Raw genomic sequence first — 26,052 nt, 5'->3', positions numbered from 1 at the left:
TGCTTCTTTCTGACTGAGCAATTTCTGGCCCTGACGGTCAGAGTTTCAGTGTCTTTTTTTGTTCGTAATGTCTGACTTTTAGTCATGTTAGGGTCTAGGAAGCTTCAGAACATATTTTAATATCAACTTTTTATATTTATAAGTCAATGTGATGAATCACTAAATGTACAAAATAAATTATTCATTATATACAACAATTATAAACCTTATATTTTTGAAAAAGGGCTTTCAGTATTTTACAGTAAAGTACTTTACAGTACTTTTACAAGTTAAGGGGCATAACAGTAGGGGTGTGCAAACAAGGGTACCTCACGATTCGATTCGATTTCGATTATTGGAGCTTCAATTCTTCGATTATAACGATATTCGATTCGATTATTGGTGCCACGATTCTTCGATTATTGTGATTTTTAATGCTTTTTTCCATACAACATTGATTTTGTCTTCATCTGTGGCTACATTTGTAAATAAATAGCCAATCAATTAACTCAGTTCCTCTAACAACACTCATTAAGTAAATAACAAGGTTTTTTGAACATTTGACATGTATTTTTCAAAGACAAAAAATAATTTATTTTATGACTATGTAAAGATTTGCTCTTTGACTTACTTAACTTATTATTACTGTGTTATTACTTTTTCTATTGTTGCCTCTTGTTTTTGCACTATCCCCTTTGCTGCTGTAAACTGCAAATTTCCCCTCTGTGGGACTATTAAAGGTTTATCTTATCTTATCTTATCTTATTTTAACTTTGACCAGGGAAAGCTGCACTTGCATGAGAGCGCCCTCTATTGGCGGAAAACACTGAAAACGGTCAAGCCCTGGATTTAATGAGTTCATTAATTCAAGTAAACAAGATATGTACTTCCATCAAATGTATTTAGTGTAAACATATCTGCCATATTTCAAGTGAACAATAAGAAATGTGCATTCTTGAAAATGAAATGATTCAGCAGCTTATTCAGTCTGGAATCTGGATAGGATACCTTAAAAAAAAAAAAAAATGTAATTAATCGATTCCAAATCGTCACGTGACGCATCGCGATGCATCGACACATCGATGAATTGCACCCACCTCTACATAACAGTAACAACATAAATATATGACAGCAATTCTAACCGATTGTTATCTTACATATATTTCAAAGCCAAACCATAAAAAGAATAGGGTTTATTGGGTCATCCATCCATCCATTTTCTATACTCGCTTTATCCTTTGCAGGGTCACAGGGGTCTGCTGGTGCCTGTCCCAGCTCTTCACAGGCGAGAGGCAGGAATACACTCTGAACAGGTCGCCAATTTATCACAGGGCTGTATGGGGAATTTAGAATAATCAATGAACCTAGTATGCATGTTTTTGGACTGTGGGAGGAAGCCGCGTTGCAAACTCCACACATAAAAACTCCTGGGATTCGAACCAGGAACCTTCTCGCTGTGAGGCAACAGTGCTTACCACTAAGGTTCATATAAAGATTATATCTATTTAACAAAGTAACAAACTGAAGAGATGAACCCAGTAACACAGGTAGTTTCATAATCACTCGTAAACTGAGGGCAAAAAAGTGATTTAACTAGATCTGAGAAGGTAAGAACCAGATGGATGCTGAATTTTTCAAGCAGCAAAACCGCTGAAGCAGGACCCACTGATAATTACGTGCTTTGCCGTGAGTGTCACAAAGGTTTCTAAAATCATATCAACAGATTTAAAAAACAGGTGCAAAACAACTGAAAACAAGTTGAAAAAAACTGAACATCTTTCTAACAAGGCATGCTTGTGATTCCTGATTGAAAATGGCATAAAAAGAGTATATCTCATCTATATGTTGGATGTTTTTGAATAATTATCATCAATTATTATTAGACCATGAGTTAATTAAGATGCAAAAAGAATATTAATCTGACAAATACTTGAAGAGTACATATCTCTCTCTTCTGGATGTATGTACAGAAATCCTAAACAGAAATCCATTCTGTAATCCCTTTTCCTTTATTAAACAGCTTCAGTTTAATTCAGCTTTATTTATATGGTGCCAAATCATTAAAAATGTAATCTCAAGGAACTTCAAGAATCCAATTCGACTAATTCCAAAGTAGTCCAGTTAATACAAAGTCAATCAAAATAATAATAATAATTTCCTAGCTAAGGGAACCTGAGCAAGCACAAGGTGACTGTGGAAAGGAAAACCTTCCCTCAGACAGGGACAGAGGAATGTTTAAACAGCAGTTATGGCACACTTAGACATGCCTGTGCAATACATTTTTTTTTCTTAAAGATCATGCTCTTGAGGTTGGTTTTGTTTGATATATTACTAGATGCATTTGTCGCTCTCAGATATAACAGTTTTGATTTCTTTGTATCTGTTGACCTTTTAAATATGTGCATAATCTGCTCCCACTTGGAGCGGTTAACTGTGTGTTTGTGCAAGACCAAATCTCAGGAGCTGCATGATGGATTGAAGCGATTGAAAGCTTTATGGAATCTTTAGTCAGTAGAATTGACATGCAGGACATAAATCCACGTAATTTCATTCATTATCCAATCAGAAGGACAAACATAATGTAAACATAAATATTGTGCATTTTCAAAATGGCCACTAGGAATGTCATGAGGTGTAAAAGTCTACAGGTGGCTGAGAGTTTTACACTGGTATATAATTTATGATGGCGAAAGACTACAAGTAAAACCAAATTCACTGCTGTGCTGCAGAAAGAGATTTTTTTTTGTTTGTTTAACTTCATAAATAATTGTTAATTTCTTTGAAAGCAGGTTTAGTACGTTCTTGTCTGTATCACTGTTTGGATTTGTGGAGTGTTTGCTTTCACATGATAGAGGGCTTTTGTTAGTAGCGTCTAGCTGGTGGCTGGTGTCAGTTTTCATAGCAAGCCGTACCCTCAACTTTTTAACCATGTGTAATAAGATGAGAGAGAGCTCTTTGGTGTTTGAATTGTATCTTGTTAAAGGTATTGTGACATCATTTTTAACACGCTTTTAACACTATTAAAAGTCTTGGCCAACATCCCTCAAATGTGTCTAAAAGAGTGTAACAAGAAAAACTTCACTCTAGTACTCCATTCCTGGCTTTTTATTACAGTGTTTTTTTGCGCCGTGAAAAATGCTTCCTTTTCCCCCTTTCCTGTCAATCATTGCTCCGCTCCTCCTCCAAACCTCCTCCTCCTCCAGCCATACGCTCACAGCGGCGTCGGAGAGTTAAGCCGGGAGCGACAGGCGAAGCATGCACGGAAAAGCAGCAGGGAGAACCACAGCAAACAATCATAAAAATAAAGGCATGTAAATAAAGTGTCCCCTTATCTTAAGTCCAGTCAGTGGCCGCGGGTCTTTTTAGCAGTTTTCCTCCGCTGATGAGAACAGAAGAGGCTCTAAACAGCTCCGTGTTAAGCCTGATTTATGGTTCCGCGTTAAATCGACGCAGAACCTACGCCGTAGGGTTCAGCGTACGGTGCGCGTCGCCGCGTACCCTACGCCGTAGGCTCTGCGTCGGTGTAACGCGGAACAATAAATCAGCCTTTATGGTGCACTGGAGAGGAGGGGAGGCAGGGAGCTGGGTGGAGGGGGCGGTGATTTAGCGGGTCGTTACGTAACGATCCGCCACCAAACCAGGTGAGCCGTTTTTGCATAGTTATGCGGAAAATCCCAGAAAGCACACAATACACTGAATGTTAAAAGTTCGTTGTTTTTTGGGTGTAATTGATGTCAAGACACCCAACAAAACACAAAAAATCAAGAAAAATGTGTTTTTCATGTCACAATCCCTTTAATGTAGAAATGGTGATTATAGGGTTAAAGCTAGGAAAAAGGAAGAATGTCTTTCACACTGTGTATGATGAAGCCATAGCTGATGAGTTTCAGGTGTTGAGAGGATTCATGTCAATGAAATTTGCAGTGGCCTCTCACGCAGTCCTTTATAATTAGCTTGATTTTAGTGCACATGGCCCTTAATTAGTGATTCTCATCAATACAAGTCATTACTGATGTTAATGCATTTAAAAAAAATTCAAACATAGAGAGGTTTCTTTTTAGTCAGCAAATAGATTTTGTACAATATTACCAACCTTTTTCATGTTTCTCTTATATCTAATTTATATTCCATTGTTGAAGCCCCACAATTCAAAATATAAATTGACAATTACCTCCGTGCTATTCCTGTTTCAGTAATTGATGTGCTGATTGTTTTGGAACCCTCTAATAGTGATGTTGTCCCTGTAAAAGAGCCTTTATTTATTCATGATTTTATTGACTTAAAAATACATTCACAGTACATTTCCAGTAAACATTTTGCACATAACTTAGAGCATGACATATGGGGTTCAAATATGTCACGCTCTATATAAAATCACTACCATGTACTTAAAGTGCAGTCTGGGCAGTGAAAAGCTAGGACATTATATTCAATATATTAAACGACGGTGTAAATTCTGCAACTACATTCCCATTATTCAAGGTAGAAGGGGACATCTCTAAGGGTCATTTTGATCATGACAGGCTTGCATTCATTCTCTCTTCAGTCTCAAACAATATGTGCACATTCGCACAATTGTATCCTAGCACACTTATTGTTGGTCAATCCCTGGCGTGTCATCAAATCTACAAAGAAAGTGAAGTTTGTGTCTAAATGGTCACAATCTGTAGCCCGAATGGAGTGTATTGAAATGGATAACCATATGTAAAATAGTCATTTTTCTGGCCACCTTACACAGAAAAATTGTAAGCAAGTTTAAAGTACCGAGCAGATCAGTAACCCGACCTCACCAACAGCTCGCTTGTAAGTGAAGATGAGACATTGGCAAGGGCAAGAAGACAGTGGCCCGGTTTCCCAGATCAGTTAAGTAGCTCTTAACAGCGAAAGACTTCTTTCACAGGCTTCTTAAGATGGTTTGAAAGAAGTCTTTCGCTGTTAAGAGCTACTTAATTGATCTGGGAAACCGGGCCAGTGTCAGTACTGTAATTTGTAACAGTGCTTTCATCTTTCTCACTGCCCAAAAGTAAGCTGGACGCTAAGTTAGCCAACCAACCACATTGCATCATTGTGGAAATGCCTGAAAGGCATCACCAACTACAAAGCGTTCCCCATCACCGCTGCCACCGCTGCTGGGATACTGTTCATTTGAAAACCCCACCTCACCCATTCTCTTCTTATACCCACTCAAACCCCTAAAGTATAACTCCCCAATGAACAACACTCAGTCTGCAGTCAGTAACTGTACAGATATGTATTCAAGCTCTTCTAGAAAGAGAAAACCAGATAAGCAACAGCCCAAGACGGCATCTCAGCCACCTGTCTGAAGTGCTGTGCTTTCCAGGCTCCAGCTTTATTTATCTTGATCTTTAACAGATCACTGGAGCAGTATGTAGTTACCGTTGCCGCTCTGACCGTCCAGTCCATATTCGATGCACACTCAGTCCAAAATTTACAAAACTAGGTCATTTACAAATCTTACAAATCTTGTACAAACCTTACAAATCTTGCTTAGAAAGCTAAGATTCTTGTGATTCCAGAAATATAAACGATTTCAGGATATAATCATAGCAGCTGCTACATATCAACACCACAAACAAAGATTTGCGCAGATGACGCAACTTACCGATGAAGCTTCATAGAACACGTCCGATCAAAAATATTCCCACAGAAATGGTCTGGTTACAGTCAGAAAGGTCCAGTAGATCCAATCCAGTAAAGTATTCAGTCCAAAATACATTATTATACTAGTAAATATCCACAAAGCACATTCAGCAACAAGGGATTTCAATGTGAAAATGAAGAGAAAAAAAGAGAGGATCAAATTATGAGTTACAGTCAGTGCTATATTAAACAAAAGTTACACTTTGGTTAGAGTAACAGAGTAGTAGCTACTGAAATTAACAATGGAAAAAAAATAATTGGAAATGGTTTTAATGTACTTGATTTCTTTTTTTTTTTACAATGAGCTAAAATAGAAAATTAAGAAAAAGTTTTTATCATAAATATAAGAAAAAAGGTCTTCATTCTTGGTTCTTTAGAGATCGCAGGGTACTTAACACGAAGAGTTTCACCCAGAAGAATTTGACTCATTATATATGTTTCATTGGCACTTGGGTCCTATGCAGTGGATAAATGGAAAGTGTCATATGACTTGTTTGTAGTGTTTTCACTGAAAAACCCAAGCTTTTAAATGTATTCAGTCTTAAGCCTCTACATATACGCACACATACTTATCTTATACTTTTCAACATAACAAAGACTGTACTCTGAAACTGTACTAACTCCCTGGTCCACTGAGGAACAGACATAAACAATTCTCCTGCTCCACATGTCCCAACCACCTCTGCCTGCTCGCCTGCTTGTTGTTTCTGAGGCTTTCTTGCCCAATATGTGTTTGTTGTTGTTGTTGTTGTTGTTGTTGTTGTGTTTTTACTGTAGCTGTTTTCCACTCCAGCAGCTCCATTAAGCTACTGGGGCTGGCTGCCATTTAAAACAAAAACAAAACAAAAAAAAAACATATCAGGCAAATTGTGTAGCAGGCTCTTTTTTAATTCATTTTTATGTGAGGGAGGAATCCAAGCTTTTATGAAGTACTTATTTTCCCTCCCCCTCTCTATCTGGAAGTAGCTTATCCCTGCCAATGGTCCCTGGGGCTCAGGTATAACACTAGTTCAGCTGTGCTTAAGAAATGAAAACCCAGCTTTTATTCTGCTGATTTTAGAACACCGTAAACATGTAGCAGCTGTAACATAACCATGTCATTACTGCATGTCGTCTATTGAGCTTTAAAGCAGGACAAGTACTTTAGCGTAAAAAGGAAGGACCAAAGCAGTTTTTAATGATCCCGAAGGGAAAAATGAGAGAGACGGAATCAAGAATTAAGAATTGTTGTTGTCACTATGCAGGCATAATGAAATTTTGTTCGGGATTGTATATTGGTTGGTATACACAAAAGACAGACAAAGACGCATAGGCACAAGGCAAGGCAAGTTTACTTGTATAGCACAATTCAACACAAGGTAATTCAAAGTGCTTTACATCAACATTAAAAGCGCAAGACACAATTAAACAGTAAATAACAAATAAAATAAAATGATAAAAAAGAGGTAAAATAATAAAAAGCACAAGTTGTTGAAAAGTAAGGGCAGTAGTACAGCAGGTACATCTCATTCTTACAATGGCAAGAATTACGTTTCTATACGCTCAGAACCTACAAAGACCCGGTCAAATACAGTATTAAAAAAGTAATCTGTAACAATTCGTACGGTGAATTAAACCAATTTGACAATTCTATGCCACAATGCATGTTTCCAGGTCTTATTTCACACAACTGACGAGAATTGCATTTCTATACGGTCAAAACGTACAAAGACCGGGTCAATGGCAAGAAGATATAAATATATCTTAATAAATATAAAAATAGAATAAAAATAGTAAAAGTAAATCAAATTCAGATAAGTCTAGGGTGGGGGTGGTACAGTAGATGTTTGGGGATATGGTTTGATGGATTTTACAGCTCTGGGGAAGAAGCTGTGTCTCAGTCTGTTTGTGTGGGTTTTCACGCTCCTGTACCTCTCTCTGGACGGAAGCTGAGGGGAAAGTCCAGTCCTTTTCAGCTTCCTCAGGAAGAAGAGCCTTTGTTGGCCCTTCTTCACCAGCTGTGATATGTGCATGGACCAAGTGAGGTCGGACTTGATATGGATGCCCAGGAACTTGATGTTGTCCACCTGCTCCACCTCAGCCCCATGAATGAAGAGAGGGGTGTGTTCTGTCTTCCTGGATCTCCTCAATTCCACAATGACCTCCCTGGTCTTGCTGGTGTTCAGGACAAGGTTGTTGTCTAAACACCATCCTGTCAGGTGCTGGATCTCCTCTCTGTAGTGAGTTTATTCGTTGTCCGATATGAGATCCACTACGGTGGTGTCATATGCAAACTTAACAACCATGTTAGCTGAGTGAATAGCAGACCATTTGGGTGTGAACAAGGTGAAAAGGGCCGGGCTGAGCAGACATCTCTGCAGGATCAGTGTGCACCATGTGCAGTCCCCAATTCTCACCACTTGAGGCCTGTTGGAGAGAAAGTCTATGATCCGGAACCACAGGGGAGCAGACAGTCGTAGGTTATGAAGTTCCAGCGTCAGCTTGTCCAGGATCCCAGTGGTAAAAGCTGAACTGAAGTCCATAAATAACATCCTGACATAGGTGTTAGGATGCTCCAGGTGAGTCAGGGCTGTGTGTAGTGCCAGTGAGACTGCATCCTCTGTCGATCGGTTCTCCCTGTAGACAAACTGATGTCTGTCCAGAGAAGCAGGAATGATGTCCTTGATGTGACTGAGGATAATCCCCCAAACAGGGGTGAAAGGGTATACTGTATTTCAGTAAGCCACATGGTGTAAAGCCACAGTGACACCATGAGATTCCAAGCTCACTGTGATGGTAATGAATTCATTATTTTAATATTATACGGCGCTGCCGGCGCAACTCCACATAAAAAAGAAATATGCACAGCTTAAGTCCAAGCAGGTAAGATGAATCATTATAAATCCCTCTGTAGCCAGCCCACAATGTTTCATTCAAAGAGTATGGTTATTGTTGTTGTACCTTGCTTTCATTCTCTGTGGAACGGCGTGGTCTTATTGTCTACAGAAGATGCAGATTTACAAGAGATAACTGCAACGCTTGGCAGTGCTTTGTTCACTTGTAGATTAGTTGTTTGTTTGACGCATGGCAGTGACGTCCCGCCAATGCGCAACTCGAATTTGAGAAACGTTGAAAGAAAGATAGAGAGAAAGATAGACTATAATAGATAGATGCACCAAAGAGATACATAATAAGGGCAGTATGACAAACATACTATATACATCTTCACTTAAATCCTCTACTATAGTACAGTATATATATATATATATATATATATATATATATATATATGTGTGTGTGTGTGTATAAACCAAATATAAGTTGTATTACTTTACATAAAGCATGTACATTAATTTGATAATTTGATACTGATACATGTGTTTGTCATTTTATGGCGCCTAGTACCTAAAACAACTTTCCGTCACCATGAAATACTATGGAATACTGTACCAATTACAGCCCTGCTCTCAACGCACTTCATGATCACTGGTGTTCAGTTTTTTGGCACATGCACAATGATGGAGGACAAGCAAGAACTGAAGTGAGCTGCAGGGACAGGTTGAATATGTCAGTGGAAACTCCAGCCTGCTGTTGAGAACACAGCTTCAGAACCAGACCGAAACTGTTTAGGGTGTCTGGCGAGATGAGTGAGATCGTAGCTGATCTTCTGGTTGCTGTTCCTGTAGTCCGTTATGGTCCTGATTCTTCTCTATATTTTCTGTGGGTTGTTGTCAGCAAAGTGCTCCTCAATGTACCTCTGTTTGGCCTGTTGGATGCCCATCCTCAGTTCTGTTCGGACCCTGCTGTAGGTCATCCTGTCACCTGACCTGTAGGCTGTATCCCAAGCTTTGAGCAGACACCGCACCGTGCTGTCACACCATTGTTTCTGATTTGGAAACACCTGATGGTCTTTGTGGGCAGAACCGTATCAGTGCAGAACTGCAAATAGACCAGGACAGATGATGCGTCGGCCTCCAGGTCTGACATATCTTTAACCCTTGTGCTGTCTTCAGGTCAAAATGAACTAATTCTCATTCCTTTTTCCCTTCCTCTTTTCTCCCTTCCTTCCTTCTTTCCTTGTTTTCTCCCTTCCTTCCTTCCTTCCTTCCTTCCTTCTTTCCTTCCTTCCTTCCTTCCTTCCTTCCTTCCTTCCTTCCTTCCTTCCTTCCTTCCTTCCTTCCTTCCTTCCTTCCTTCCTTCCTTCCTTCCTTCTTTTCTCCCTTCCTTCCTTATTTCTTCCCTTCCTTCTTTTCTCCCTTCCTTCCTTCCATCCTTCTTTTCTCCCTTCCTTCCTTCTTTCTTTCCTTCTTTTCATTCTTGGTTCCTTCCTTATTTCTTCCCTTCCTTCTTTTCTCCCATCCTTCCTTCCATCCTTCTTTTCTCCATTCCTTCCTTCTTTATTTCCTTCTTATCATTCTTCCTTCCTTCCTTCCTTCCTTCTTTCCTTCCATCCTTCTTTTCTTCCTTCCTTCCTTCCATCCTTCTTTTCTCCCTTCCTTCCTTCTTTCTTTCCTTCTTTTCACTCTTCCTTCCTTCCTTATTTCTTCACTTCCTTCTTTTCTCCCTTCCTTCCTTCCCTCCTTCCTTCCTTCCTTCCTTCCTTCCTTCCTTCCTTCCATCCTTCTTTTCTCCATTCCTTCCTGCTTTATTTCCTTCTTATCAATCTTCCTTCCTTCCTTCTTTTCTCCCTTCCTTCCTTCTTTCTTTCATTCTTCCTTCCTTCCTTCTTTCCTTCTTCTCTTCCTCCTTCCTTGACCCGAAGACAGCACAAGGGTTAAACACTTCCCAGTCAATCAGTTGAAAACAGTCCTGTAGTGCTGAGGAAGCCTTCTCAGTCCATACCTAAACTGTTTTGGTGGATGTTTTTGTCCTGCACATCAGAGGTTTATATGCTGGAGTCAGCCTGGCGTGCAGTGCGTTCTGATCATGTGTGTGGCTGTACACCAGGAGTTGTGGATGTAAAGCGCAGGCCCTCCACCTCTGCTTTCAGTTGAGGCTGCAGTCCTGTCTGCCTGAAACAAAGAGCGACCCAATAACTCCACTGTGCCATCAGGTGTGTTGGATGCCAGCCAGGTTTCTGTTATGATGGCCAGACCGCTGTCCATTCTCCTCAAGATGATCCTCAGCCAAATCTCATCCATTTTGTTGCAGAGGGATCTTGTATTGGTGTGGAAGAGACTGGGAAGAGCCTGTCGGTGCGTGTTAGCATGTAGCCGAGCCCTCACGCCACTTCTCTTACCCCGCTTTTGTTTACAGTGTCTCCTCCGTCTCCTCGGCCATTGAGGAGAGGTGGCCACAACCGTTGTGGTACATTTGACCTTTGGTGGTATGAAATCCAACTCAGGGGAGTACATAAAGTTGGCAGTTTCCCCTAATGTTCAATAATACAGCCCTGAACAGTGACTGGAACAACAAAACTACGAACAAAACAAACAAAAGCCGAGAGCCCATAGACATAGATGAAATGACAGAAGTGCCAAGACATATGACTAGTAAGGGAAAAAAAAGTGGAATCAGAGGATGAATAGCAATAATAGGAAGGAGTATGAGAAGACAAAAAGGAGGGGAATGGGAATGATTATAGTTTTTTAGATTGAACTGACTCTTGAAAGCCAGATGGCCGTTTTTAGCAGCTTTAGCAGCTTTTTATCACCAGTCTTGCTCTTTATTACTACATGACTCCAGTAGTAACACTGCTCAATGTTGTTAAGATTTACTTTTTCCAAAAAAGGCAAAACTTTGACTTTCACTTTGAAGATAGATTAATGAATAAAGATAGATGGGGAAGTGAAGTGTGATTCAAGCCCAACTGGGTTGAGCCTGAAATTCCTGGTCCATTTCTGAGTATGTGCACTATGGGTGCTTGATAACTATTATTCTGGCGTCATGGGCATTATGCGTGGTAAAACAAAGACTGAGGATACTGCTGCAATGTTTTCCGCCTGCTGGAGACACTCAGGCCTATTAGCACGGCATGGTGCCAGCTGCTGCGTAAGCCACATTAGCTTTGAGGTCAGCAGTAATGGGGCAAGAGTTGAGCTACCATTAATCCTTTTCACTTTGTGCTTAGAAACCTGTTATTCTTAACTGGCGCTATTGTATTTACAGTTGGGCATTCAGTCACATGTAATTGTTTGCTTAATTGGTAAGAAAATGAATTTGAACAAAATGATTTTTCAGTAAAATACGAGGGAAGCGTATATGTGCATAAAGAGCCCTATCTAAGGAGTCGGACTGGTCATCCATCACAGGCGGGTCAGTGGTTTGATCTCTTGCTTTCACAGTCCACATGTTGAAGCATCCTCAGGCACAACATTGAGCCCCACATTTACCATAATGCAGTCATCGGTGCATGAATGTGTGTATGGCAAACGCTGCATAAGCCTTTAGACTGCACAGTGGAAAGCTCTTGGGATGCTGACCAAGACTGGACAAGCGCTGCATAAATGTGGTCTCATTTCAAACAATCCAAACTGTTCAAAGACAACATTAAGTTCAAACACGTGTTTAAAAAGTACAATGTAAAGAAAAGCCTTTTAAAATTCCTAGCGTAGTGTTTTTAATGTAATTTTCTTGGGCTTATTTTGCAAAGTTTGTCATGTTTGGGGCTATTTAATTTAGGCAAGCTTGCACTGTGATAGAAGGGGAGGCTCTCACCAGAAGCAGCAAAGTGCCATTTTTGGAAATAATTAGACAAAATGCTTACAGATATCCATGACCCACATTTGGTTCTTTCCCAGCTGAGAAATACTGGTGAATAATTTCCCAAGCCCCCCCTTGGATCACATAACTTTATATATATATATATATATATATATATATATATATATATATATATATATATATATATATATATATATATATATATATATATATATATATATATATATTCCTTTTTCCTTTTCATTAATGAGAGCATAATTACTGCATGATTTAATGTTGGAATACAATCTTCATAAAAATATGATAACATATAATATCAACATATAATCTCTGAGTGACATTTGTCCATTTGGATCTGGATCTTCCAATTTTAGTATTTTTGTCATTTCTAACGGCAATTTTGAAATCTGTTTCATCAAAGTGTCCAATATATAAACAGTTTTGGACTGTTTGATCACATAACATAAGCTGCATCACAAGCCATGTATATTTGTAGAACAGAAATGTGCCTCCTTTTAATAGTATCTTCCTACTCGGTGGTGTTTGCGACATGTGACATTCACTTGTCACAAACTGTTTTCTCTACTGACAATGGAGTAGCATATCAATAGGCGACCAGGCAACAGCCCATAAGCTTTAGTGAGTGTGTCAGTAATCCTCCTGGCATCATGGTGACGGCGTAGACAGCTGGAAACTTCCACTGTTCTCTGTCTGTTGTTTTTTTTTACAAAAACATGGTGTCAGGGGCCTGGTTATTCCACTCTTTAATGTTGCAAAGCCAGGACTTACATCAAGCACTGTGGCAAATGCTTCAGATTACTGCCTTGGTGAGAAAATCATGGTGGTTTCTATGACCATAATGTGAAATATCTAAATCAAGCACAACCACAGGTGACTCTTGCTTGCTTAAATTATATCCCTTTGCAGTTTTGTAATAAAGAAAGTATTGTGTCTATTTAATATAAGGTTTTACATATTAACACAGATCAGATCATTGTTTATTTGAGAAAAATTAAGTAAAATATAGAAGATTTGCATATCTAAGCATCAGCAGATGCAGAGGATATCGCTGAACACGCAGGTGTTTTTACCTAGTGTGTCAGCTGTGGTGTAACTGGAACGCACTGCTTGAGGGGGGGGCACAGCTGAGCTATTAGAAGCACTGGTCTCTTATCGCACAGCTCCAGTGAGTGTGTTCAGTGTTATTTTAGTTGCAAGAATAATAGGTGTTTGTGGCCTGTAGGTTTTATCCAATATTTAATCAAGTGCAATGGCCCAAAATAGAACAATCCAGTATCATAATTCACTGTTCCGTGCACAGACGCATTCATTTGTCTTGAAACGAGAGGCTGAGAGTGACTAATAGTGATCTGGGCTTCGTCTCAGGCCGGGCCGGAGAAAGCTAGAGTGGATGAACACGCACGCAGATGCACGTGAAGCACTTGCATCAAAGCACAAACAGGGTTTCAGTTTACCAGCATGCAGAGCTGCATCAGTAATGAATGCTGGCGGAAGGCCAGACGCAGCGACAGGAGGAGACGATTAGTGTAATGGATTTCACACACATTCACAAACGCATACACACATGTGTAGCACATGCTTCAGACACATATAGGCCGAATGGACTTGTGCATAGTTCACAACATGCAGGCAGGCATTCTATTTTGTGAAATGAAAGTGTAATGAAACCCACATTCACGCTCATACACACACACATAAACACACACACACACACACACGCACACACACGGGTGTCTTAGGCTGAGGGCTTGGCAGAGCAGTGTAGATAGATTAGTGTAATAGTCTCAGCCAAGGCAATCATCTGCCCACTGTAGGGTTTCAAATACTGGCAGCAAGATCCGGTGCAGACACAAAGAAATTAACCACAATGAATGAGTCGGTTTGAATAAGTTCACAAAGCTCTCGGCTCACACATCAACAACGGATAACACAAATGAATTTGCGTGAAAAGTGTAGTTTGTGAGCACAGCTTTCAAACACTCCGTTGATATCTTAATTGTTTTCGGACGGTTGAGTTGAAAATGACGACAGCTCAGGCGCACGCTGACGAGGAGAAGTGCTCGTTTCACTGGTCAGATTGAAGGGGCATGGATTTGCTTAGGATCAGCTTGTTTCAGCAGATTCAGAGGGGAAAATAAAGGTATTTATTAATGCGGGTACCTTCAAGCAAACCATCAAGCAAGGTGCATAATTACAGCTTATTCACAGTCTTCCAGCTGTGCTGTTATTATCCAACACCACAGCAACACCTGTTGTTCGGATTTCAAGTCAAAATTGGCCATCTTCATTTTAAACAATACAATCAAAGTGCTTTTTTTCATTCAGATGGTCCTATTAGTATTCACGGGGTCATATGGACACTCAACAAACACACACTCACAGGCTTGTGACGTTATCCAACTGAGACCACCGAAATAACCTGCCGCTGCATTTATCCTGGAGCTGTGAATGCTAACCATTAAAAGTTAACAGATCTCCTAACCTTTGCTCGGCTCAAACTCTAAACCACATTTTTTAACCTGGCTAAAGTAGCCCTCTGTTCCTCTTAGCGCGTGGCGGACCAAGAGCGGTGAACTACCCTCGCATGTTTGGTTTTAATGAGGAATCCCATTAGCATTTTAATGAGGAAATGCCATAAGGTTGACAAGGCGCTTGGGAGACACTGAAAGAGTGACGTGTAATACTTCCCATCAAGATGGAAACTGTGATAAATATAAAGAACAGAGCTTTAATTTAGCTTTTAGAAGCTTTAACTCAGAGTGACAAACTACATCTGTGTTTAACCAATAAATAAAATGCTTAATTGTTTCCTATTTTCAAACTGTTTTGTTGGGAAACATTAAAGTGAGGGATGATTGTACACTTCTGCTTGGCATGACAAAGATGCGCACTTTTAAAAAATGGTGTCTTGTCAAAATGTCCCTGGGAAAATAAATCATTTAATGCAGCACTGTTTGAGAATTCAGCATCCATTTCCACAAAGTGAAGCTGAGAGCTCGGATTCTCTATCTCTCCCATCCTTATATAACTGTTAGGCCTTTTTTTATTTGTTTGTTGATACTCTTCTTGGTTCTTATGCCACTACACTGTTATGCTTTTTCCCCGTTCAACAAAAATCTGAGGGATCTTATTATGAAAACTGCAAAAAGGGACGTTACATTTATCAGTGGACGCTGGAGCCAATTGTTCTGATGGTCATCTGCCTTTTAGAGCATCACGTAAGAGCTGTACCTTAGGGCGAAAAGTGCTTTTAGTGGGGACACAACAAGCCCCCATCCTCCATTATACAGTATAATTAGTCTAAACTGGTTTATGTTGATAATAACGGTCGTGTTCAGTCGAGATTGTTTTTATTCCTCTTGGAGTACATTAATGTGTCAGATTCATAAAGTTATGCAATATTAAAGGCAATTAATGGCTGAGGAGCAGGCACTTTCAAAAAGGCTTTACAACTTTACTCTTGCCATAGTGGAGTTGTAAACATCAATAAAAGTGCATCAAAACTAAAGGTCTACCACTGAGAAAAGAAGCCTTCAGAAACCTACAATAAACACATACAAATGTTCAGAACCAGTTCTTGCCATATGCAGACTACACAGTCTTAGCAAGAAATACTACCAACACCAAGATGACAAATCAGTGTAATATGTATAACAGTATTGGCATATTTCCTTTACATTAAAAATGCCTACTCAAAACAATAACTCAATAAAAATACAAGGAATCTGTCCCAGATGTCTATTAAAGGATCCATGATGATGATGGTAAGGCAGCAGCAGGGACTGATAATCAATGATATGCTTTTCATGCCTTAACAACAGCATCACCAAGTCACCTTTAAACTTCACCTGACTCTCCGCTGCTGTTTGCCGTCCTCCTCTTAGCTCCCGTCGCACCAGACACAGATGCAACTGAGCAGCATCAATTGTATTGATGAGTTTTGGCTCCAATTCCTACCACAGCTAGTCCATCAGCAGAAAAAGCCAATCAGGTTCAAATTATCTGGAGGTGGGAATCAAGCAGAGAGAACATGATTTCAAACCTTGTGTAACTTAACATTGTTAAGTTTTATCCGACAAAACATTTTTCTCCTTACCACGATTATTGGTAAAAACAATTTAGCAGTCAGTGGATATCGATCGGGACATGGGATGCAAAATGAAAATGAAAGGGAAATCAGCTTGGATTTAAAAGTTAATTTGATGGAACAGAAATGTGTTAAATCATTTAAATATTTTGCTCTGTCAAAGCTTGTGAGCTAGCATAGATTTGTGTCTATCATTTTTGAGTAACGTCCACCAGAAAGTGAAATGAGAACTCAACAGTGATACAATTAAGGTTAGAGTAAAAAAAATAAATTAATAAATAAAACTAAAATAAATACAGTGCAAAAAAGGACCCTCTAGAAATAAGCCCAATATTCTATGAATCCAGTCAAAATGATCTTATTTTAAGCAAAAATTGTTTGCCAATAAGGTTAATTTGATTTTCTCAACATTCTTAAAATTAGCGAAATATTCTAAAATATTGTTCTAATTTTTTTGAAACAAGGCTTTTTAACTTTGGTAGGAGCTAGTTTTTGCAGTGTGGTGAGAGTGGCCACATATATGCCATTACAATATAACTTTGGAGTGTCATTGAATTCCAGCCAGTGGCTGTTTTGTTATGCAGGTCTGAAAATCTTTTTCACGGAAGTGGGTTCACTCGCTGCTTTTCAACATATTTTGATTTGGCATTTGGCATAGTTTTAATCAATATTTGTATTGATTGATTTGATATATTAAATACAAAAATGATTAAGGACACGGGAACATCCAGGCACAACTTCCAGCAGGTGATGGTAACTAATTCAGTATGTAAGTTCTATGCTCTTACTGTTAATTGAACATGTCTATGATATTGTGTTCTCCAAAGATAACTTTCCTTTTTTTTTATGCGGTAGCATCTGATATAAATAAAAGGGAAATATTTTCCAATTTCATTATAAATTTTAACTACACATCTCAAATACCGGAAAAAGTAAGACATTTGTCAAAAGAAATACTTGGAGGGACAAATCTCTCAACAAATCTGGTTAACAGGTCAGTGACATGATTGGACGTCAACTGAGCATTTTAGAGAGGCAGAGTTTCTCAGAAGTAAAGAAATAAAAAGTTGTAAAGGCACGGCTCCTAGTTCTACCTGTTGTTAAAGTGTTTTTGAGGATGCCTAGGGATGCCCCGATACCATTTTTTTCACACCGAGTACAAGTATTTTAATTTGTGTACTTGCCGATACCGAGTACCCATACGATGCTTCTACCACAAAAATAACTAGGCTAAAAGTGCAATGAAAAATGCAATGAATTGAAAGAGTTTTATTTGCAACAGATAAATTCAATAAAAATAAATAAAATGAGTAGAATAACTATTTTAAACAAAAAAATCATCTTTCTATGTAAATAAAAAGTCTCCTCACTGGCACTGTCTTCACATTTCAGAAAATATCAAACATATAACATATCAATGAAACATCGTATCGCGCCTCGAGTGAATCGAGAAGACGGTGAAGTCCTTGGTCTTCTCCAGCTGACAGTGGCCGCTCATCCAGTGCTATATACTGAGTTAGAGCCTCGTTATTTTAACGGCCCGTGGGTTTTCTCTTGCCATTGTCTGTCGCTTTTGCAGAACCTGTTTGCTGTTGTGGTCTTGCAGTAGCATTAGCAAACTCCGTATACTCAGCTTTATGATGCGTCTTGAGATGTTTTATCAAGTTGCTGGTATTAAACGACTCCTTTCCTCCTCTTGACACCTTACCAGCACGTAGCTTGCAGTTTGCCTTGCTTCTGTCGTTGTCCCTTATTTTCAAACATGTCCACACTGCTGACATCCCACTTGCATTAATTGTCGCTATCTTGCCTGAAACGGCGCAGCCAGTCTCACTCATGGGTATCACTCTCTTCTCATCACCACGCTGACGGCGGCTCAACATCTCCCCCTAGAGTCACTAATCAGGAACTACAACAACAATGAAGTGGTATCGGTGCGTGGTTTCTGAGAATTGTTGCGAGTACGAGTATATGAGAGCAGTATCGGCCCTGATACCGATACCAGTATCGGTATTGGGGCATCCCTAAGCATGACACTGAACCACACATTGCCTCCATTGCAAAAAGCCATAACTAGAGGGTCTGAAGCCAGTGCCCTCATTGGGTCTCAAGCTTGGATAAATGGGCAAGATTGTGTCAGGAAGAGCATCCCACATTAAACCTATTCCAAATCAATATGTGGAAGATAATGATCTGCTGTGGCTATGTTGCTTATGAGGAACCACAGAACACCAGAATGGTCTGAAAGAACTTTCAGAAAGTAGATGATGTATCTTGTAACTGGACATAACTCGAACTCTTCTTGTGTGGACATGAGATTGTTCAGTATTCTTAGTTTTCAAACAAGACCCCTTGTCTAGAGAGGGTATACACGACCTAGTCAGTTCTTTGGTGAGTGTTATTATAAACAATTTACCTCCCACTGATAAAAACAGCCACCGTTTTCCTTTACAGTACTTATTGTTATTTAATTTGGGATAGCACTTATCCTTCTTTTTTACAACCTATTCATACTCCAGCCACACCTCTGTTTAAACAATTAAAAATACTTACAATCTACGATGTGAATAAGTATCAAACAGGAATCCTGATGTATAAAGTCATATGTTCTCTGTTAACTTTACCCAGACATTTTCATAATTATTTTGAGTTTAATTCTTATTATCATTCATACTCTACAAGAAGAATGAATGATTTGCGTATCCCCTTCTGTAGAACCGCAGTTGCTAAATTTTTTTAAAGTTTTTAGGAGGGGGGAGTCTCTTATAAGCCCTTCGGGTTTTTATGACCTCTCCTGCACATCTTTTCTTAACTTTTTTCCTCTTTTTAATCTTCCTTTTTAAGAGTGCAAACAATAAAACAAAGAAACAAACAAACAGACATATGGTTTATAGGTTTTAAGAAGTTTGGGAAAGCTATGAAACTAGATAAACTGCATCTTCCTATTCATATCAGTTATCTTTCTCACCTTGTCTTCCCCCCCTCCCTTCATTGCAGAATGATACCTCCATCAAGCAAGAACTTCCTGGTAAATAATCTGGCAGCAGGGACTCAGTACGACCTCTGCGTCCTGGCCATCTACGATGATGTCATGACCTCTCTGACGGCGACGCGAGTGGTCGGCTGCGTGCAGTTCACCACCGAGTCGGAGTACATGAGGTGTCATTTCATGCAGTCTCAGTTCCTCGGCGGGACTATGATCATCATCATCGGAGGGATAATAGTGGCCTCGGTGCTCGTGTTCATCATCATCCTGATGATACGCTACAAGGTGGGTGTCCATGTCTGTTAATCCACTCCACAGTGAAAAGAGAGAATAATGAAGATATTTCCATTCATTCTGATATCTTGTATTATCTTATTCATAGCTGCAGTCTTATCAAAGAGAATTAGATGAATTGTGAAATATTATTAATTCGACAGAAATGAACTCAAATACATTAAAAGAAAAAGAAAAAGGATTACATAGCCACATAAGATCCTGACACGCCAATTCAGCTGGGTTCAGGTCTGTATATTTTGAATTTTGGTGATTCCAAACTTTTTCTCTTTTCTTTTACTCTAAGATATATTTGATCATTGACCTATTGTTTCACATTTGTGTCAAAAATACCCTCAATTGCAGAGGTGTCAAAGACATTTGTGGGGAATGGTCAACACAATTATTGCAAGGTGCCGAGTTATGAAATATGAAATATCAATATGTTAACAGGACATCAGTGGCTCTTTGGAGCCACATCCCAGTGGACAATCAATGAACTGCAATTTCTCCTATTTCTGGGTGGATTCAACCTGAAAGTTTCAGATACTTGCGTTTGGTCGGCTCTGACATGTAGCATTTTTATGTATTCATTTCTTTGCTTTTAACTATCAAAGCATTGCATGGTCTGATCTTTGTAAGTTTTCTAGGATGTCCACTTTTGCAAACATTTTTAAGTTTGAACTTCACTTGTGAATAGTCTTTCTCAGTGCAGAACACTGAACTCCAATAATCAGAAAAGGTCATTATACCCCTTTCACATTAATGTGCATTAACAATATGTTCCCCATTGCCTCTGTCTTTCCCTCTTGGCATTATATTCACACACACCTGCATGCTCCAGGCCATAAAAAGGTCTCTTTTATGAAGATCTGCAGACCTGTGAGAAATAAGTTCAACAAGGGTGATGATTAGCAACATATAACTGCAACATTTCATCTAATATCATATGGAAGCAGTGAAAGGGCACTGAGTAGGCTATTGCTTACAAGAGCCCCCCCCCCCCCCCCCCCCCCCCCCATTTTGTTACATAAATGAAATGACAACCATTAGGCGCATATAAACATCTTTTTTTTTTTTTTTTAATGTACCGCACGCCCAAGGACGCAATGCGCCCATTGTATTATTGTAAGGTGGACGTAATTGAGGCCACCATGAGAACGTTAAAGGGGGAAGGGGGCGCGTGAATTGCCCGTGATTGCTCCGTGGCGGGATACCTGGGGCGGACGGGGCGACTCGGGCTCGCTACCGAGAAGGAGGAGGGGGAGCTGCGCCACAGAGGCGGGCCGGAAAGCCGGAGGAGCCGCTCGGGCGGCGGCGGGCTCCGTCGTTTAATGTTGATGGATTGTAGATGCGTGGGCTGACGTGTCTGCTGGGCTGGACTGTTGTTCGGGCTTTTGCAAAATAATTTCCGAGGGGCCGCACTACACAGAAGTGACTCGGCGATATTTTCCTGAATAGTTTATCCGACTTTTCCGGTCACAGTGAATCAAAGAGATAAGGACATACGCACACGAAGAAAAGAGCGCTGAAAGTTCACGACTGCTTCACGAACCGGAAACCAGAAATGCGTTGCTACCAAGCGAACCAATCACAGTCCTCTCGGCCTGCGTTGGTCTGCTACCTCTTGACGCGTAGTTACAATTTGTGTGAGGTGTGCGTCAGGCACGGCGAGGAGCAACCTGCGTTGTAGGCTTGGCGTTGATTTGTTGCAGAACCATAATCCAGCCTTAACTGGATTAGGGATGTTAATAATTAATCGATTTTCGATTCATTGCCGTTATGAAATTACCCGATTAAAATTAACGATTACAATTAATCTATTTATTTATTTTTTTTTTTTTTTTCGTTTAATTTCACCAGCTGGTATTACGCCCGGACCACATTTAATGCGACACAACACGCTGCCGCCGCGGCGCGCACAGAAGAAAGAGACGGCGGATATGTATGGTTTTAGTAATATCATGCTCAGGCAATGAGTCTGCAATGGCCCAGACGGGAGACACATGTAGCTCAGTGCTTAACTTTTATTTTTAATCCACTCTATATTCTTCTGGTTGTTCTCCGATATGCTCCCATAAAGCCTGAATTATGGTTCCGCCTTAAATCGACGCAGAGCCGCCGCCGTAGCCTACGGCGTAGGCTCTGCGTCGTTGTAACGCGGAACCATAAATCAGCCTTCACCCGGTACATACATAGGTTCCTCTAAACATCTGTCCCCGCTACAGTTTTAACTAAAAGAAAATGTGCTCCAATACAGCAGGTCTCATAATTTTATTTTGAACACTGCCAAAACTCTAACTTAAATCGTAACTAGAACTTAAAATTTGCTTGACAATATGACACTATTATGGCTGCTGCTACTACTAATAGCCTTGAAGTGCACTTTATATTATATTCCTTGTGGTACAAAAATGTCTTTTTGTTACTTTTGTATCAAATAAATATTTGATTAAGGAATACATTAAAATGTCCTTTGTATTTTATATAAGCAAAAAAAATTATGTTTGTATCTCAGATGGGGGAAAAACGCCGCTCATCAACTAATCGATGATCGATCGATAAGGTTATCAACTATCAATTAATGAAATAATCGATAATTTGCATCCCTAAACTGGATCAACCGTTCCTCATCCATGACCGTTTCCTACAGCGCTTTCAACCGTCTTTCAACGCGAGCGACAGGAAGAAAATAGAAGCAGGGCGTCCGACAAATGTTCAGCTTAAAAACGGCGCGTCGCGCAGCGCTGCGTCCCTCGCAGCCAGTTAGGACAGTCCAATAGAAAATAAAGCAATGGAATTGATTTTGTCGCTGACGCTCGCATTGCATGCAGTTAGGACACGGTGTGACGCACAGCAATGTGGGAAACAGGCTGCAGTCATGACGTAGTTTGCATTGACCATTCATGGTAGAAAGTGGGCGTGTAGAGGGCGGGATATGAGGAGAATTCACCTGTGCAACCTTCCAGCTGGACTGTGATTTATAAAGAGAACATTGCGTGCAGATGTGCGTGCACACGATTTTATAAATCAGGATTTTTTTGTGCGCACGCCATTTTCAGCTTTTGAGCGCACGTACACTTTTAGTATGAATCCTACGCACTCTTATAAATGAGGCCCCAGGTCTATATTTACATTTTTGCCGATAAAGTTTGTAAAATCACCCACATCATAGAGCATTGTACTTGGAGTTGGTGACACCAATGTATTGAAACCTTTTCCTTAAAAAAAAAAAAAAAAAACCTTTGCATTTCAAACCCTTTGAAGTGCAATTAAATTAAGGGTGATGCAACAGAAAGGAAGCGGTGCTGCATTCACTATTCACTGTGTGCTAAGTGGCCTCTTCACATGCTGCAAAATGCAGCCTCATTAGCACATCCAGCATCATCCTCACACAAAAACCTCCAGGATGAAAAGGAGCTGAAACATTTTGTTTCATTAATTCAAAATAGCAGACCAAGTTGAACATGTTTACAGCACTTGGTGTGAAAAAAATGATTTAATCAATTTTTCTTGCCCGTATTCTTCCTTCTGAAAGGATTCATATCGGGGATACTAATTATGAAAGGAAGGATAAACTTTCTTTTCCCTCTCCTTTCTCCTCAGGTGTGTAATCCTGGTGAAGGTGGCAAAGGCGTTTCAATGTCAATGACCGATGTTCACTCACAGACCAACGGGCAGGGGGGATGCAGCGTGACTCCCAGCAGCTCTAAACACGGATCACTCGCATTGGACGACCTGTCAGGGCCCACGAAGAAAAGGAGCGGAGGACGTGGGGGGAAGGATACGTTAACTCAGTCGTCCGAGTGCTCCCTGCCCGACTGCTCCACAGCAACATCTGTCCTCAGCCAGAGTTGGGGAGCCAGAAGCCCAACAGCTGTAGATGAGGATCGGGAGAAAGCGGGAGAACAGAGACCTAAAAGCAACGTCGTACCCGCCGCCACTGCCACCGGTTCCCTGCACAAGCCGAGCCGGAAGCCGGCTCCCCGAGAGACCGGCCTGGTCTTCTCTAACCCTTCAGCAGTGCCTGAGATACTGCCCTCTGCGTCCTCCCCGCGCCCTCCCGCTACTCCCAACCCTCAAGAGAACCCAAACACCAATCGCAACAACTCCACCTCTCTCAAACAAACCCCGCCTCCTCCTTTTGCCCCTTCCCCTTTTTCCAGTGCTTTCCCCACTCCGAGCCCGGTTCCCTCCACACGATTCAGAGAGACGCCTATCCTCCGCCGGGCTCCTCGCACCGCTTCCTCCTCGGCTAAGTACCAGACTCTTCCCGTGGAGGAGGGAGGACGGAGCCGGGCGAGGAGGAGGTACTCGCTCAGCGAAGGAGCCTCAAAGAGTCACTCGTCCCATCACGGAGCAGGAAAACCCAAATTAGGGCGTAAAATGCGGGACAAAAGGAGCCAATCAATGAGCGGGATGCTGCTCCCTAAAGACGAGGACAAACACAAGGGGAGGTGCGATTCCAAATGGATCTTGGAAAGCACAGTTTGAACTGTAACAAGGCAGCAACCAGAAAAATAAACTTTGGTTAACTCATCATTGTTTAACCTTCGTGTGAGCGTCTGCTGTGCGTTTGAATCTGTTTCTAGGTGTGTGGGTGAAGGTAAAAGCCTGTTGTTGATGTTTGAAACAGTGTGTGTGTTGTTACTGTTTAGAATGTACCTTTTCATTTATGAATTTCGCTCCTAGTTGTGCGTAAGAGAATGATTGGACGTTTCTGAATGACAGTGTGAGCAGACGTATTCTTCTCAGCCTTTATTTTTTTTCTTTTTGTTACTCTTTTCAAAATGTTTCTGCACAGGGTTTTTTTTTTTTTTTTTGTTGTATCTGTTTACAGTTTTGTCTCCACTTTCGACATTATCTGTTTTGCAGTCGACCCTTCAGCGAGTGGATAACTTGCCTTGTCTTGTAGCGTCCTCGAGTCGTCTCGTTGGTTCCACTTTATAGCACAAAAGAGAAAAAAAACAAGACAATAAGCTTGCCACGTCATTGCCCAAGTCACACTCACCCTGTCTGAGAACACCACAGATGGGAATGAATAAAAGGAAAGAAATGGAATAAAAAAAACACACAGAAAGAAGAAAAAGCACACCATTCTTAACATTCACATGCTCACAGAGAGCGTGCATCCAGTGTGGCAAGAGAATAGCAGTCGGTGCCTTCTTTTGCACTAACAGACCCTCACTGACAAATACTACAAGGGTATTTGTACATCACCTCGGCTCCACGAGTGAGGGATTAGGACGGATGGAAAGAACTAAGGAAGAGACAGATTTCACACATAGCCTTTCTTACCTACAACGGAGTACAGAACCTTTCTTGATGTATAAAGAAAAGGAGCAACAAACACGTGGAGAGTTTCATGGACCTCTGATGAAATCGATATTTTTTAAAGGGAAGTATTCAAAAAAAAAAGAAGAAAAAAAAAGAACATGATTACCTTGCGAGCTTTTCACTTACATTGGTATACTATAGCCTGTGTTGGTCACAAGCTCTGAAAGCTTCTGTACAGAAAAAGACAACATGTACTGTGTTGTTATGTTGTGTAAAATAAAAAAGGGATAAAATTACAGTCTGAAAAGTGATGTTTTTGTTGTGTGTGATTGCTCCCGCTGATTGACTAATTTTAAGTAGGAAAAAAACACATTTGTATTTTCTATGTGGACTACAACGCAACAGTGTTAGCTGCCCATTTTTCCCAATAATACACCTGGACACACTCCCGACTGCTTTGTTGAAGGCAGTCTATGTTTCTGTAAGATCACATAGTTTTGTTTTCTGCATTAAAGCTGACATCATAGAAGTGTAGTGGTATGTATCATACACCCTGGCTTTTGGGCATGTTGCAGATAACAGTGTAGATGGCCTTTTTCATCTTTAATATGAAGGAACAGCATTGATTTCTTCCAAAACTAAAAGATATAAACTTTTTTTTTTTATATACTGAATCTGATGGTCCATCCCAGATGCTTCAGACCCCAGAGCTGCAGATGCCGCTGCTTTACTCCTCTGGACAAGGTCAGGCTGCCTTTTTTCTGAAGTCGAGGTTTATATGATATTTCTGGAGGTACAGTAACTTTCATTGTAATAAATTACCAAAGTTTCTTAACCCTTGTACTGTCTTTGGGTCAAAATGACCTAATTCTCCTGTTGCTCCTTTCCTCCTGCTCTCTCCTTCCGTCTCCCTTCCTCTTTTCTCCCTTCCTTCTTTCTCCCCTCGAACATTCCTTCCTTCTTTTTCCCTTCCTTCCTTCTTTCCTCCCTTCTTCCCTTCCTTCCTTCTTTTTCCCTTCCTTCCTTCCTTCTTTTCTACCTTCCTTCTTTTCTCCCTTCCTTCCTTCCTTCCTTCTTTTTTCCCGTCATTCCTTCTTTTTTCCCTTCCTTCCTTCCTTCCTTCCTT

At 40.5% G+C, this 26,052-nt stretch overlaps 1 protein-coding gene across 4 annotated transcripts in view; it reads left to right on the top strand.

Moving 5' to 3' along the window:
* Positions 1-25,208, top strand: part of lrfn5a (leucine rich repeat and fibronectin type III domain containing 5a) — a 193,976-nt gene extending 168,768 nt beyond the window's left edge. For all 4 annotated transcript variants that reach the window (XM_061743808.1, XM_061743807.1, XM_061743805.1 and 1 more), the window contains 2 exons: positions 19,388-19,661; positions 23,256-25,208. In XM_061743808.1, coding sequence (XP_061599792.1) covers positions 19,388-19,661; positions 23,256-24,143 — 1,162 coding nt within the window. In that variant the 3' untranslated portion in view covers positions 24,144-25,208. The remainder of the gene's footprint in view (positions 1-19,387; positions 19,662-23,255) is intronic.
* Positions 25,209-26,052: the final 844 nt, after the last annotated feature.

The sequence above is a fragment of the Cololabis saira genome, chromosome 16 (assembly GCF_033807715.1).
Source record: "Cololabis saira isolate AMF1-May2022 chromosome 16, fColSai1.1, whole genome shotgun sequence".
In the NCBI taxonomy this organism is placed as follows: domain Eukaryota; kingdom Metazoa; phylum Chordata; class Actinopteri; order Beloniformes; family Belonidae; genus Cololabis; species Cololabis saira.
The sequence above is the reverse complement of the archived record's forward strand: the minus strand, read 5'-3'. Positions and strand labels throughout refer to the sequence as shown.